Below are 15,540 nucleotides of genomic sequence, written 5' to 3'. Positions count from 1 at the left end.
CCTAGGGACCCAGAGCAAGAGAAATGGCAAGAAGTCTGCTAAGGCGGCTTCAAAGAGGTAGATGCCCTGGTGACTGAGAAGGGAACTGAAGCTGAAGGAGCCTAGCCTAACCTGGCAGAGCTTCTTAGTGCAGGGGGACCCTTCAGAGAGGACCTATGCTAAGGGCAAAAGTTGAGCCCTGCTCTTGAAGGCCCTAGGCAGCAAGCTGCAAGGCAAGGAGAAGTTGATGTCAGTTGCACCCACAGGATGTACTGTGAAGATGAGTTTATCTACACTGCCACCAGGGACCCCAAACCAGGGGCAGCCAGGAGAATGTTAGTCCCCCAAGTGTACAGAGACTTTATTCTGACCTTAGCTCATAACATCCCTGTAGATGGACATCTGGGGCAAACAAAAACCTGTGGCTGGTTTGTTGCCAATTTGCATTGGCCCCAGATGTCTGAAAAAGTGAAGGAGTTTTGTCACCTGTCAAGCCAAAGACAAGACAGGGGGACAACCAAAGGCTCCCTTATTACCATTTCTAGTGGTTGGGGCTCCCTTTGAGAGGGTACGGTTTGACATTGCTGGCCCCCTTGGCTCTCCAACTGCATCTGGGAACAGATTAATTCTAGTACCCAGAGACTATTTCCCTCAAGACTGCCACTGACTCTGCAACATCAAATGCCTTACTTGATATTTTTACCACAATGGGGTTTCCTAAAGAGGTAGTTTCAGATAGATGACCAAACTTCATGTCTGCATACCCAAAGTCTATTTGGAATGAATGTAGTGTGAGGTATAAGTTCAACACATCCTATCGCCCCCATGCGAATGGTTTAGTTGGACGGGTCAACAAAACATTAAAGGACCTGATAATGGGACTCCTTGAAATTCTCAGAAGGAGATGGGATGTCCTGTTACCCTGTCTCTTATTTGGCTACAAATAGATGCCACAGAAGGCAGCTGGCTTTAGCCCCTTTGAACTTCATTCAATCAATCAATCAATCATCACACAATCAATCAATCAGGTTTCTAATAGAGTGCAACTATTCACCCATTAGGGTCTCAAGGCTATGTGGAGCGAGAGGGGGAAGGGGGTGGAGAGATCTGTGGTTCAGTCAAAGAGCCAGGTACTGAAGTCCTTCCTGAATGGTGATTGCCCGAAATGTAGAGGCAGGGAGTTCAAGGTCTTCGCAGCGAGGTAGGAGAAGGATCTTCCTCCAGCTGGCCAGGATGGCCAAACTTCTGTTTGTCCATCCTGTAAGAGGTCCATTGAGTCTAGTTAAGGAAGGCTGGGAGGAGTATCCCAAAGAGCCCTGGTAAGAAATTGTGGACTATATACTTGGCCTGCGTTCACTTATGGTTGAATACATGAAGAGGGCACGCAAACATCTGAAGGTCACTCAGGATCTTCTCAAGCTCATGTATGACCAACCATTAGCACCGGTTGAGTATGAAACAGGTTAGTTGATGTGGATGTTGGACCCTGTGGCTCCCAGGGCCCTCTAGGACAAGTAGCCTAGGTGCTACTCTATTTTGTAGAAGAAAGGAGAAGTCACCTACTTGGTAGACTAAGGCACCCCGAGACAGGGCTGACATTACCATGCTGATGGTCACTAATGGTGGTCAGGAGTAGGAAATTGAGCCTCTCCGTGACTTACTATCGAACAACCCGGAAGATGGCTCAATGGAGGGTGTTTTCTTGTCAGACTCCCTTACTGACCAAAAGCAGACTGACTGTAGGCAAGTAATGAATTAGTTTCCTGAGCTCTTCTCCTTGACCCCTGGTCAGACAGCATGGTGTGTACATGATGTGGACACTGGTGACTGTCTCCCTGCCACATATATGATATAGAGACTGTCTGACCATGCCAAGAGTTGCATCAAAGCTGAACAAAGCAAGATAATAGAGCTGGGGATGATAGAACATTCTGACAGACCCTAGACTAGCCCAGTAGCACTGTTCCCCAAACATCACTCAAAGGGTGGAAAACCAGAGATGATGTTTTGTGTGGATTTTAGGGGGTTGAATCCAGTGACTAAACCTGATGCACAACCCATCCCAGGAAACTGAGGATCTCAGTGACCCCTCCTAGGCTACCTTGTGGGTAGAGGACAAATGCAACGTCTCCAATCAAGATTCATACCATTCTGGAGAGAGAGGCTCTCAAGACAAAGTCCCAAGTCTGGGCTTTCTTTGGCTTGACTGGGTACCACAGGAAGTTTGTGGAGGGGTATGGCACCATTCATCAACCGGCCTCCAAAAAGCAGCGTAAGAAGTGCATTAGGATTAAGGATGGGCATAGTTGGCAGAGAACTACTACGCGGAATTCCACAAAGTTGAACAAAAAGTGAATTCCACAACTTCACTCCGTCTGACTCCCAATTAATAAAACAGAGATCTCATATACTTTTGGTAATATAACAAGTATCTCTGTCTTTAAATACTAAAATGCATATAGTCATTTCACAAAAGTGAAAATGAAAATTTAGCAAGCAGTGAGAGAGGTGATGATTTTGGGATCTTCCCTAACCTAGGGAGAGAATCAATCAGATGCCTTTAAACAAAGAGCACATCTTGCTGAACGTTTCAGTGGAGGTCCCATCCTCTTAGGACCACCCCAAGCACAGTTATGGGCAAACATACATTCCCAACTAAAGGCCCTGCAAAGCATTATGGGATGAGATTAGCAGTGGGCAGTGAATATTTTGGTATAGTCCTGACCTTCAGGAAATTGAGGGTGGCTACGTTCTCCCCGGACCTCCAGACGCTGAAGTACTGATTTGCTGACCTTTCCACTACCAAGGCTTTTTGGTGACCAGTCTGTTTGCCACTCCCTTTACTCGTCACTGCAATACGAGGGAACCATGCAACACCTTCAACTGACCACGACAGTAGCCTCGTTGTTGACTTTTTGCACAAATTTTCTCGCTAGCGCTGTCTGAAGGATAAACCCTGCTCTCCCAGGGCTTTTGCTTCAGAACCAAGGACAGCCAGGACAAAATTGAACTGACTGTAGTGGCTTGGTACCTCACCTTAACACTCTGTGGGTTCTACATAACTCGACCTGCAAGCGACCGATTGTCACTAATACAGTTTGCCTGGAAAAAATCCATTACAACGCAGGGATTAAAACACAATGCTTTTACAACGCAGACATTACAACGCTGACCAGCACCTTCCCCAAGGTGAGCACCCGAAGGTGTTAGAATAGTAAATTACATAGTAATGGAGCTTGCATTATAAAAACCACATTGTAAAAGCATGCATTGTGATAGTTTGCATTGTAATGTTATACATACCTTTTTTTCCATTGACTGCAATGGCAACGTTTACAGCATCGAATTGGGCTGATTTATGATTTCTTCTAAAATCCATAACTCAGGTTCAATGCATCTAATTGTGTTCATTTTCATGTCTAAATTCTTATAAAAGTCTGTTGTTTTTTTATAAATTGGGGTCGGATTTCCTTTGAGCCATGTCAATTACTTATCTTCCATGTTGGTACTCTAAAATGCTAAACACATGTTCCTCTGGAAAAGCATGACTGCTCTCTGCCGCACTACCAGGAGTGAGCTAAGGATTTATTATTATGAATCCAAGGAGCATCTTTTGGGCATCTACAGCATCACCACATAATACTCCAGTTTCCTACAACTACTGCAAGGCCTAACCTCCCCTAGGATAACATTGGAGTTATCTTATTACATTTAATAAGCTGTATTTCCAAATGAGAACAGGTTACTGGATCATGTTTGATGTCTTTGGAAAGGAAATGAAAACTCCTAAGTTATCATAAGGTCAGGTTTTAAATTACAATTTTGAAAAATGTCAATTTCATAAATTTGGCATTTTCCTGCCTTAGCCATTTACTGCCTGTAGCTTGTTCTGGATCACATGAGTATGTGTAGATGACAGTTGGGCCTGGTGTATTCATCCTGGATAGCCACACACAAGAGAGAGCTTAAGTGTACCTGGATGAGCCATCACTGGCGAGAAGCGGGAAGGGAGCAGGACCCAGCCCTACTTACACTTCAATAGACTATGTGCTGCCTCCACACAAAAGAATGAATACCCCCTGTAGATAGTCATGAGCCAGGGAGGTGAAGGCATGATGCCTGGGGACCTCACAGGGAAACTTCTGGAAGCGTATCCCCCAATTTTTAAAGGCACAGTTTGGAAGAACTACACTAGCTCCTTATTAAAAAGAGTGTTGCTTTCAAAGCCTTATGTGTAGCTCACAAAGCTCTTAACTCTTAACTGAAAGGGCTCCGAGTACCTCAAGACAAGATTTTGTGGGTGTGCACCAAACAGACATTTACGGTTGTCTGGCTCCTGAAAGGTGGTGGTGCCAAGAGTCTACAGAGCCTCCTGGGCGGCACAGTTTTTGTCTACTCTACTTCCCAGTTCGGGAACCAGATACCTCAATTTTTGTGAGGTCCATCCAATCTAGAGACCTTTAGAAATAAACTAAAGACATGGCTTTTCACTTTTTCACTAAAGTTCCTAACTTGTGCTGTTGGATAGCAGACACTAGCATCAAGAGGCCTTCGGGTATTCATCATGTTCGAAAAAAGCAATATCATGTATCACTGTTGCCACGTGGATAGGAACCGTTGCTAAGACCCACATCACTTGGGAGCCTGTCTTCACATCGGTACTGCCACTGCTCAGTGCTTCCTTGACACAGGCCCTTACATCTCTTGTCGATGTGAGCCTCAATGATGATGACAGACTCTGTATCACAGCCTCGTAGCTCCTCAAAACCGACACATTGCCTCGACTGCGCAATGCATCCTCGACGCCTGACTCAGCATCGCAAGCCCTTGTTGACAGGATCCTCGACAACTCTACAGGACCTGGCACCCCAGCCTCTCGTAATCAATGCATTGCTTCTTTTGTGCGGCACACCTTCAACGCATTGAGTCCTGTACCTTATTGTTGAATAGATGCAATCAGAAGCCGAGGTCTGTATGCAGCCCTGTCCCTTATTGTTGGATGGATGTAATAGGAAGCTAGTGTCTGCATGTAGTCTTGTACCTTATCGTTGGATGGATGTAATGTGAAGCCGGTGTCTGCATGAAGTCCTGTCGCTTATTGTTGGTTGGATGAAATAGAAGTGCGGTCTCTGCATTGAGCTGTGTCACTTTTGCGTAAATGGTTGTAATTCGGAGCCTGTCTTGGATGCAGCCCTGCCCTTTGGTTCAGGAGGTCTTGTATGGAGCACAATGAGTATTTGACTTGATTTGTTACTCCTACAGGAAGCAAGAGATACCTTTCAGTCATGGATTTACAAGGGTGTGTTTCTGTTGAATCTAGACATAGTGACATTCCTGTTTCAGTCTTTTCTGCTTCTCTCGATCTTTTCCAGTGTAGATAATAATAAGCTACCTCAGGTCTGACCCACCTAGAGGTCATGTGATAACATTGGGGAGAGAATTTGTTTCTGAACAAAAATATAGCAAACATGATCAGAGTGAACTGGAGATAATCTTCCTTATAGAATGTCTGCAGCCATTTACAGGTTTTCTTGTCATCTTAAAGGTAGTATTTTTCGATTCAGAGTTTTCTAATGCTGTGGGTTTATTTATACTGTCTCAAAAAATGAAAAGAGGTGGACAGACAGGAGGATGCACAGATGGACGACCGGTGGTGTATAAAAGGTAAAAGGGTTGACAGAAGGAAGTCGATGGGCTTAGAAGGGTGGAGATAGATCAGAAAGAAAGGCCTGAGAGCTGGACAGACAGGAGATGGTGGATGATGGAGAGATCAGAGGATGGACAGCAGAAGAAAGCTCCTGGGGTCAGAAGGGTTGAGAGGGATAAGAAGGACCAGAGAGCTGGACAGACAGGACCATGCGCAGATGGACATTGGGGGATGATGGGGAGATGGGAGGATGGATGACAGACGGACCTGAGAGATGGACAGACAGGAGGATGCGCAGATGGACAATGGGGGATGATGGAAGGATAGATGACAGACATACATGGGAGCTGGACAGACAGGAGGATGCACAGATGAACAATGGGGGATGATAGACAGATGGAAGGAGGGAAGGCAGAAGGAAGCTGCTGGGCTCAGTGGTGTGAAGACTGATAAGAAAGGAGGTCCTCCTGACAGCTCATCAGAGTGACCTTGTCTTTTTCTCCTCAGAATCCATCTTCCTGGATCCGAACACAGCTCATTCTGCACTCAGCATCTCTGCAGATGGAAAGCGAGTCACAGGGCTTCCTGTTAAACCAAAGTTTTCCAAGAATGCAGAGAGATTTCGGCGACCTTCTTGTGTTCTTGGAACTGTAGGCTTCACCTCTGGGAAGCATTACTGGGAGCTGATGGTGCCCAAACGCATACTTGAATCTTCTATTTTATTGTGGTATGTGGGGGTGGCCAGGCAGTCTGCTTCTAGGGATGCCCATGCACTGACAGTTAAGCCAGAAATTGGCTTCTGGGTTTTGGCACGCTCTGAATTTTTTACTAAGATTCACTCCATGCCTGGTGACCTTTCGGGATTACTACCATTAGTAAGTCACATTGGAGTTTACCTGGACTTCGAGGGAGGGCTGGTGTCCTTCTTCAATGCTGAGACCCAGGAGCACCTCTTCACCTACACAGATACCTTCACAGAGAAGGTCTTTCCTGTGGTTTGTAGCTACATGTCCTCAGCCATAGAGCTGAGTTAAACAGTGGAGGAGCAGGCCTGTAGATGTGTGTCTTTGAGCATTTCTAGAATTCACTTCCTTAGAGGAAGAGCTGCTGTAAATCATGTTCAGAACTGATTCAGCTATTTCAAGGCAGTAATTTCTATTTATAAATATGCGGGTGTTTGGATTTGAATTATTCATGTGTTTTGGTACATGCTGAAAGTTGCTACAACATGTATACAAAAGTAACAGACATTTGTTTCTGCCACTTCAAGGCTTAAAACAAATGATGTGCTAGTTTACAGATCGTGCAAGTCTGTTGTCATCACTCACACATCAGCACTCATACTGTCAGGTCCATTCAGCCCATGGATCACTTCATTTCTGCTAGACGTTGAGACTTAAGGTAGAATATAGCTCATTGGGTCAAGCGCTTGCTGCAGAAATCACTTTGTAACCTGAAGGCCACAGCGGCTTTCATGTTTTGTGTAAGAAGAAACTTCTATTTTGTTCAGAAATAACACCCCTTTCTATTTTGTCAGCAGTGGTAGTTTACCTATGCTTGATCTGTCCGCAGCCTTTGACACCATCAAGACTGGTTTCATGCTGGGCTGAGGCTGCTGGAGTCATTTTAGTGAACTGAACTCTCACAGTCAGCTGCACAGACTTTAGAGCTAAACCTTTCCAAATTCCCTGTGGAGTCCCGCAGGGTTCTTCCCTCTACTCTATTTAACCTGTGTGTCGCCCCTCATGCAAAACTCGTGTACTCCTTCGGTTCCCACGTGTTGTCCTATGCAGATGACACCCAAATCATCGTGTTCATCTCTGATGATTGGGTAGGCAAGGCAGGAGGTTTAGGTCCTGTATGGATGAAGTCAGCATTTTGATGAGGGAGAACTGGCTAAACAAAAACTGGGAGAAGGCTGAGATTGTGGTTTTTGGCATGGAAAATTTGATCTGGACCGACTGTTGGTGGCTGAAAACCTGCGGCACTCTGCCTGTTGCGGTGGCCCCGACAAAGAATCTGGGGTGATCTTTGGCAATACTTTGGCATTTGATACCCAGGTCAATAGAACGGTGAGTTTGTGTTCTTGTTTTTGGATCATTAAGACCTGGAAGAAAATGTTTCCCTTTCTTCCTGGGGAGCTAAGGGTGTCAGTATCCATAGCTCTTATTACATCTCACCTTGATTACTGTAATGAACTTTATTCAGTGTCAATCAGTATTCGTTGAATAAGCTTCAGGTCATCCAAAATGCAGATGATATCCGGTGGTCTTGGATCTGCCTGAAAAAACCTCAGTCAGGGAGGGCTGTAGGGCTCTCAGGCGGCTTTTAAATCCCTGTGCCTTGTACGTAAGGCTTGCCATCAACAGGACTCATGTGATCTTAGGACCACCTTCACCCGGTCTGCTCCTACTAGACCTTGAGATCAGCAGGACCGAGAAAGGTGATAGTTCCTAGGCTCTGGAAAGCGAGATGGAGAACGAGCTTTCACGGTCGTAGCCACCAAGTTGTGGAAATATTAGGAGGCTGGAATTACACTCTATTTTTCATTTTCAGTTATCTGTATAATTTCATTGTCTTGGGCGACCTTCCGATGTTTTTATGCATCCTCTTTACTAGGATTGTCCCCTCCCTCTGGTTCGTTACTTGGCGACAGCGGCTCGATGCCTATTGGTTTTATGCACTTTATAAATTCAAGTTCCAAATTCAAGTCGTACTATATCAAATATCACACCTTTAGACACTTGATAGTTCAATTTAGTGAGTAAACCACGTTAAGTACTAAACTCCTCACACTATTCCAATAGATGTGACTTCCTATTCCACTCAGATCGTTCCACCCACCTCTGTGCAGCCTCTGGATTCGACGCCTTTGAGCCCATTGCGTACATTCCATATTTGTATCCTTAGTTAGAGACAACCATAACTGTTTGGAAGAGTTTACACCATCAGCCATGGAGTTGTGACTGTGACGGCGCTTAGATAATCTGTATCTGGTGTCCCCAGTTTGCATAGTTGGGAATGGTGGTTCTATGAATAATGATCAAAATAACATATAAGAACAACATTAATAAGGACAAGACTGATTCAAAAAGAGAATTTGAGAGCAGTAAATTAGAGTGAACTATGAAGCTTTATTAAAATATAAAGGTACAATATAGAAGTAAACTATAGCCCGTTCAATAAAGCGTCAAAAATAATTTGCCATGGAGGCTCGAAGCTTGTAAAATAGACGCAGCAACAAGGGAAATCTAAAAGAGACTCAGGCCCAGATTTATAATACGTTCACGCAGCGCCGCGAGTCACCGTGCTGCGCTGAGTGAAAGGGAAAGTACAGGAATGCGCCATATTTTACATAATGCAACGCATTCCCGTCCTTTCCTTGCACTGGCGCACTTTTGGCTGCAAAGCTCCCATGCGGGAACCCTTGCTTCATGGCGCTAGGGCGCCTGCGCTGTAGTGATACAGTGGGAAAACTGCTAAACGCGCAAACGACAAATAAACCGACTTTGACACCTTTTGAAGAAACCATGATAGACGTGCACAGATTATATGTAAGAGAAAATCACAAGAAATATCAGGTACTGCATCATAAAAGCCTGCAGAAGAGTGTCGACTAGACACAAATAATAAATAAAATAACATAGGTTCAATTTCACTAAGTTGCAATGGGGTATTCTTTTGATGCATTATCGAAAAGTGATTACTCACGTGTTATGAAGATTTTATTAACCATTCTTATTAAAGAATTAATGTATGTGAAGAATTAGTGAAAAAATTGTAGTCTAGATGACATATTATGTGCTAATGGCGAGTTTCATTCTAAAACTCCATCTTTGCTTATGTGAGAACAGGCACCAAGAATGAAAAGAGAAAATGGTGCTGCACCTATGTATTAAAAGCTGAGGCTTTGAAACTTTCAGAGAATGATCTTCATATATGTACTAATGTAAATCACCTGATACGATATTAGTTATTAGGAATTTGAAATAATTTTGCACATTGGTACTTTGAAAATGCAGTAATACATCAGTTACACATGCTATTTACAATGACAGTAACCTTCATTCTAAGTGCAAATAAGCTGAAAACAAAGTTTGTCTCTTTTATTTCTCCATGAAAATGTATATGTCCATACTTTATATTCTTTGCTTGAATTGGCCTAAATTGAATGCAGTCCTGCCTGTTTGCACGCATGTTCTTTGTTCTGCTCGACTTCGTTCTTAGGAAAATGTTTTCTAAGATTGCCAAGTGAATTGAAACTATGTTTTATGTCGAGAGTTCCCACTCACATACAAGGACTATTTGACTCAAATTCAATTACTTAAGAAAAACCTGCCTGAGAAACTGTCCTCTTGAACTTGCTCACGTGCCTTTGCTAAAGGATCTTTGTTTAACAGTTTACCCCTCCCGGATTGCCTGACAAGTTACGTATTCTGAACCGCCTATGTTTCTACAATGTGTGTCTTCTTTATGTCGCATGACAAGTCACCCTATACAAACTGACCAATGGACTGAGCGGTCTGACCAAGTGAGGTGACCAAGGAGGCGTCGCCCTAGAACTTGTGGATTATATTCGACACGGGTTTGACGTAAACAGAAGAACTTTCATCCTCCTTTCTCAGGAGAGCTTTCATTCCTGTGGATTTTCATTTGCTGATCTATTCTTTGGATCCAGATGTGACTTTGTGGACTCCGGACTGACGCACACGCTGTGTGCACCTTGGTGTCTCTTTCCCTCGTGGGAGACTCCTTTGAGCTTGCATAGCTCATGCCCCCTCCTGAACTTTCCAGAGCTTTGGTCACTTTATGCCAAATTTGACTTAATTACGCTATTGTGCATTTTGAATCATGCATATGTACTAATGCCTTCTTAAATCTTGATAAAAGTTAACTAAATCAGACTGCCTCTGTCTTACTATGGTTTATTTTCATTTGATTGTGCGTTCCAATTGATTTAGTGACGACTGGAAGGGATCACATTAGAGAAATCTCTGGATATCGAGTACTAATGTTGTTGTTCTGTATACCTTTAACTGAAGTACTGGTTTGTATGATATCGGCCCATCTAAATTTCTTCAGGAGATTTGGACACTTGACCTAATCCTTTATTTGTATATTGTAGTCTTGAGAGTCATATATATGAATTTAATTATCGGTTTGAAGAGCAGCAATCCAATTCCTGGCCCTCATTGGATGGCTGATTGAGCCCCCATATCACACCCCTCTAGGCACAAAGCAAGGTGCATTGGAGGACCAAGATATGACAAAAAGAGCCCAAAATGCTAGAACAGTAATTCTGGTAGCGTGTCAGATAGTTTTCTGTCGAATGAAGTGAGGATAAGAGGGGGTTTCTACTAAGATCCATATTTTGAGATTCCTAAAGCAAATTTTTGCCCATATGGCCCAAATCCATGTTCTGTTGAGGATGCCAGTACTGGAGCATTGAGGCGAAGACGATTGAAAACATTGGTGTGAGTATCAACAGGGTTTCGCATTACAAATGCCCACGCTTAAATTGCAGTGAAGTGATTTGGATGTGTGAGGTTATGGGAAGTGGTTAGAGTCCATGGTTAGGTGATGCACTTTATGCAAAGAAGTTAAAGTTGTTGTCAGGTCCAAGGTGTCCTAAGATCCCTGGATAGATACATACACGTACAGGCGATCTCAGTGTGGAATACGCTGAGAAAGTTGTCTGCTGTGTTTTAGAGGTGCTGTTTGTGAGACGTCATCAACAGTACCACTAAGTGATGGAAATGTTCTTTTGTGCACCATGTACCTCCAGTAAGCGCCACAGAGCTGCGTTGCAGAGAGGTGTAAAAAGGGACGTGGCTTCTGAACAACTTTCTGCAAAGCAGCTAGCTGGCGCATACTGGAGGTACCTGGTGGCCTAGTTGGCCCCCAGGGGCCCTCAGGATTCAAGGGGACTTAATCCCCCAACTCAAAATGCACCACAGGGTGCATTTGCACACTTGTCATATCAGGCCCCGCCCCTCCCTGCACCACTGTGCAAACGCGTCTCGTGGCCCGTTTGAAGTTGGGGGATTAAGTCCCCTTGAATCCTGAGGGTCCCTGGGGGCCAACTAGCCCACCAAGTACCTCCAGTATGCACCAGTGAGCTGCATTGCAGCGTGGTGTTCAGAGGCCACGCCCCTTTTTACACCTCTCTGCAACACAGCTCTGTGGCGCTTACTGGAGGTAGCTGGTGGGCTAGTTGGCCCCCAGGGACCCTCAGGACTCAAGGAGACTTAATCTCCCAATTTACAACGCACCGGGGGTGCGATTGCACAGTGGTGCAGGGAGGGGGCGTGGCCTGATTTGATAAGTATGCAAACGTGCCCTGTGGCGCATTTTAAGTTGGGGAATTAAGTCCCCTTGAATCCTGAGTGTCCCTGGGGGCCAACTAGCCCACTAAGTACATCCAGTAAGGGCCACAGAGTTGCATTGCAGAGAGGTGTAAAAAGGGGCATGGCCTCGGACCACCTCTCTGCACCCCAGCTCTGTCGTGCTTACTGGAGGTACATGGTGGGCTACTTGGCCCCCAGGAACACTAGGGATTCAAGGGGACTTAATCCCCCAAATTAAAACCCACCAGGGGGCGTGTTTGCACGGTGGTGAAGGGAGGGGGCAGGGCCTGATGGGACATGTGTGTACTTATGAGGCTAGCAGTAGTGAATGAATGAATGAATGATTACAGTCTTATATAGCGCATAGCTACCCGAAGGCATCCCAGCGCTTAACTCACTAGATCTTGAGGAAATCAGGCAAACAGGAAGGTTTTTAAACTCTTCCTGAACCTGAGATGGTTAGCTTCCAATCTGATGGAGTCGGGAAGTTTGTTCCAAAGGGTGGCGGCTTGGAGGGAGAAGCGCCTGCCTCCCATTCGCACTCTCCTGGTTCTGGGAATTGCAATCAGCTTCTTATTTTCAGACCTTAGAGCTCGTCCTGGTAGAAATAAATGAAACATAGATTGAATCAGGGAGGGTCCTATTTTATTAATAGCTTTATGGACCGTAGTCAGCGCTTTGAACTGTACTCTTTGCTGGACAGGCAGCCAATGTAGTTGACGCAGTGCTGGCTTAGCAGAGGTCCGCCGAGGGATATCCAGCAGCATTCGGGCCGTGCAGTTCTGTACTGTCTGCAAGGTTTTTATGGTAGCTTGTGTGGTGCCTAAATACAGCGCATTAGAATAGTCCAAGCGTGAGAGAATCAGCGCCTGCACTAATATTCTCCTGGCCTCAAACGGAAGGAGTTTAATTATCTTCCGAAGAAGTCTAATGAAGGCATAGCAGGTTCCTGCCACCTTGCGAGCCTGAACACCAAAGTTCAGGGCAGGATCAAGCCAAACCCCCAGGCTCTTGATTTGTTCTTTAGGTGGCGGTGGAGGGCCCAGATTAGACGGCCACCAGTTCTCTACCGTAATGGATGGTTTATAACCTAGCAGCATCACCTCCGTTTTTGATCCATTCAACTTTAGGAAGGATCGGTCCATCCATTCCTTAACTTTATTAAGGCACAGGGAGAGGTTCTCAAATGGGGCGCCCTGAGAAGCCAGGGAGATGATAAGCTGCGTGTCATCTGCATACGTTACCAGCTGTACTCCCCAGGGCAGCACCACCTCAGCCAATGGCCTCATATAAATGTTAAATAGGGTAGGGCTGAGGGAAGAACCCTGGGGGACGCCACATTGCAGACGCATTTGGGGGGAACAGGCATCATCCTCAAAGACCGCAAAAGTCCTATCGGACAGAAAAGAGCGCAGCCACTTTAGTGCGCCTCCTCCGACACCTACTTCCATCAGTCTCTGAATCAAGATGGAATGATTCACGGTGTCGAAGGCGGCACTAAGATCTAATAACAAAATGGCTGCCCTATCTCCATTGTCCACAATCTTCCTCGCCTCCTCAACAACAGTGATTAGGGCTGTTTCAGTGCCCTGCTTAGCTCTAAATCCTGTTTGAGTGATATGGAGGGAATTGCTGCTCTCAAGATAGGATCCCAACAATGCGTTCACATGCTTCTCCGCCAGCTTACTGATGGTTGGCAGTAAGGAAATAGGCCGATAATTAGCCCAGTCTTCTGGGTTTAGGTTAGGCTTCTTCAATAAAGCTTTCACTTTTGCCTGTTTCCAAGAAGAAGGGACTATGCCAGATGAAAGTGAAGCATTGATCACCCCTTGAATAGCTGGGGTTAGAACATCTGACACCAACTTTAGGATGGTAGGCGGGGCGGGGTCCGCTGGAGAGCCTGACTTCAGATTGTTCAAGAGGGCCCATGCAGTGGAGTAATCTAGTTGAGAAAAATGATCCAAACCGGTAATGCCGGTGTCCATTGAGGGGGGAAGGATCTCTTCAGCGGGCAGAGGCTTAAACGAGGAAAAAATATTATCCACCTTATCGGAGAAATAATGCGCCAGTTCATTACAGCGGGAACTTGCCAGTCCAGGGTCGTTAACAGGCATAGGAGGAGTGACCAAGGATTTGAAAATTTTGAAAATTTCCCTGGGGGCATTGGATGCCGAATCAATTTTTTCCTGATAGTAATTTGATTGGGCAGTTTTGATTCCCTGTTTATATTTCTTCAGGGCCAATTTATAGGTGTCCTTACTCTCTGCTGAGTAGTTTTTGCGCCAGTGTCTCTCCTGCTGCTTGCATTGGCGCTTTAAGACTTTAAGTTCCAATGTATACCAGGGTTTTTTATTATTGCCCATCCTATGGGACAGTTCACTTTTGGGGAGGGTGACATCCAAAGAGGACGATAGCCATTGGTTAAATTGTGTATCGGCTATCAAAGGGTCCTGGGAGAGCGCAGGTAATGAGTCACTCAGTTCCTTCCTCCACCTCTCGGTAGAGAGTTTGGACCAGACCCGTATGGACCTCCTTGTTGTATTGGAGAACTCAGACAAAATCAATGGAACCAGGGAGAGGAGCAGCAATTTATGGTCAGTCCAGGGAATATCGATTAATTTCTCAAAAATGAGATTATCCAAATTGGTGTAGCAATGGTCAAGGGTATGTCCAGCTTTATGGGTAGTGGTATTCGAATTGTAGGTACTGCGGTGCCAGTAAGAGAATAACACTAATATGTTTTCATGCTGCAGCTATATCTTGGTGACTGTGCATGTAAGGTGGGGAGAACCACCAAAACTCCTCAAGAAACTTTGTGAGCAAAGTCCACGAAATATATTCAAAACATTAAACAAATCCCCAGCACATGTCCAACAGTAATTTACAGCAAATCATATATACGTAAATGTTTAGCATCAAATACCTTCAAGACATATGTAGGTTTTCTCTTGTTATTTATTCTTGTATGTCTTCGGACTGGAAGACTTCTCCGGACAAATACAGCCGACACGTGTTTCATCGCCTAGGGACAATTGAGTGATGAAATCCAGAGTTACGGATCCCAGGCGGCATCGGTATGTGTACGAATACGCAACAAGTAATGCTGACTCACCGGCGCTTAAAAGAGACTACACGCCTCTAGCTAGGACGTCACGGCAAGATGGCCGGATCCCATGATTAAAGGAAGGACTACCTGGTAAACGAGAACGCTGGCAGCCATCTTAAGTGTGTAAAGAGTAAAGTAGGGTAGAGAATGTCTATTCAATTTGCCAGTGCACGGCTATCAGTGAAATAGTGGGGCCTGCAGTACAATTGAAGTGTAAAGGATCCAATGAGTAATAGTCTATAAGTGCGCTCCTTCTCTCCCGAGTTATCAGAAAATTATAAATAGATTACATAGTAAAATAAATTAAACAAGTACAGAAGCAATAGTCTTATCTTCAGACAAAAACAGACAGTACTATGCGGCAAGCATCTGCAAAGGTCAGGAACATACTGGGCACAACATGTCTGAGGGAATAGAAAACAAATATCTAGAATAAGAAAATGCCAAACATACTTTCATAC

General features: G+C 44.9%; 1 protein-coding gene across 1 annotated transcript in view; it reads left to right on the top strand.

Moving 5' to 3' along the window:
- The window catches only part of LOC146839176 (CD5 antigen-like), a 612,478-nt gene extending 603,058 nt beyond the window's left edge, over nt 1-9,420 (top strand). The window contains exon 7 of the mRNA XM_085603205.1: nt 6,134-9,420. Within this exon, the coding sequence (XP_085459331.1) occupies nt 6,134-6,660 (527 nt within the window). The 3' untranslated portion in view covers nt 6,661-9,420. The remainder of the gene's footprint in view (nt 1-6,133) is intronic.
- Nucleotides 9,421-15,540: the final 6,120 nt, after the last annotated feature.

The sequence above is a fragment of the Triturus cristatus genome, chromosome 4_2 (genome assembly GCF_964204655.1).
Source record: "Triturus cristatus chromosome 4_2, aTriCri1.1, whole genome shotgun sequence".
NCBI lineage: Eukaryota > Metazoa > Chordata > Amphibia > Caudata > Salamandridae > Triturus > Triturus cristatus.
Note: the sequence above shows the minus strand (reverse complement) of the source record. Positions and strands in the feature narration are given on the sequence as shown.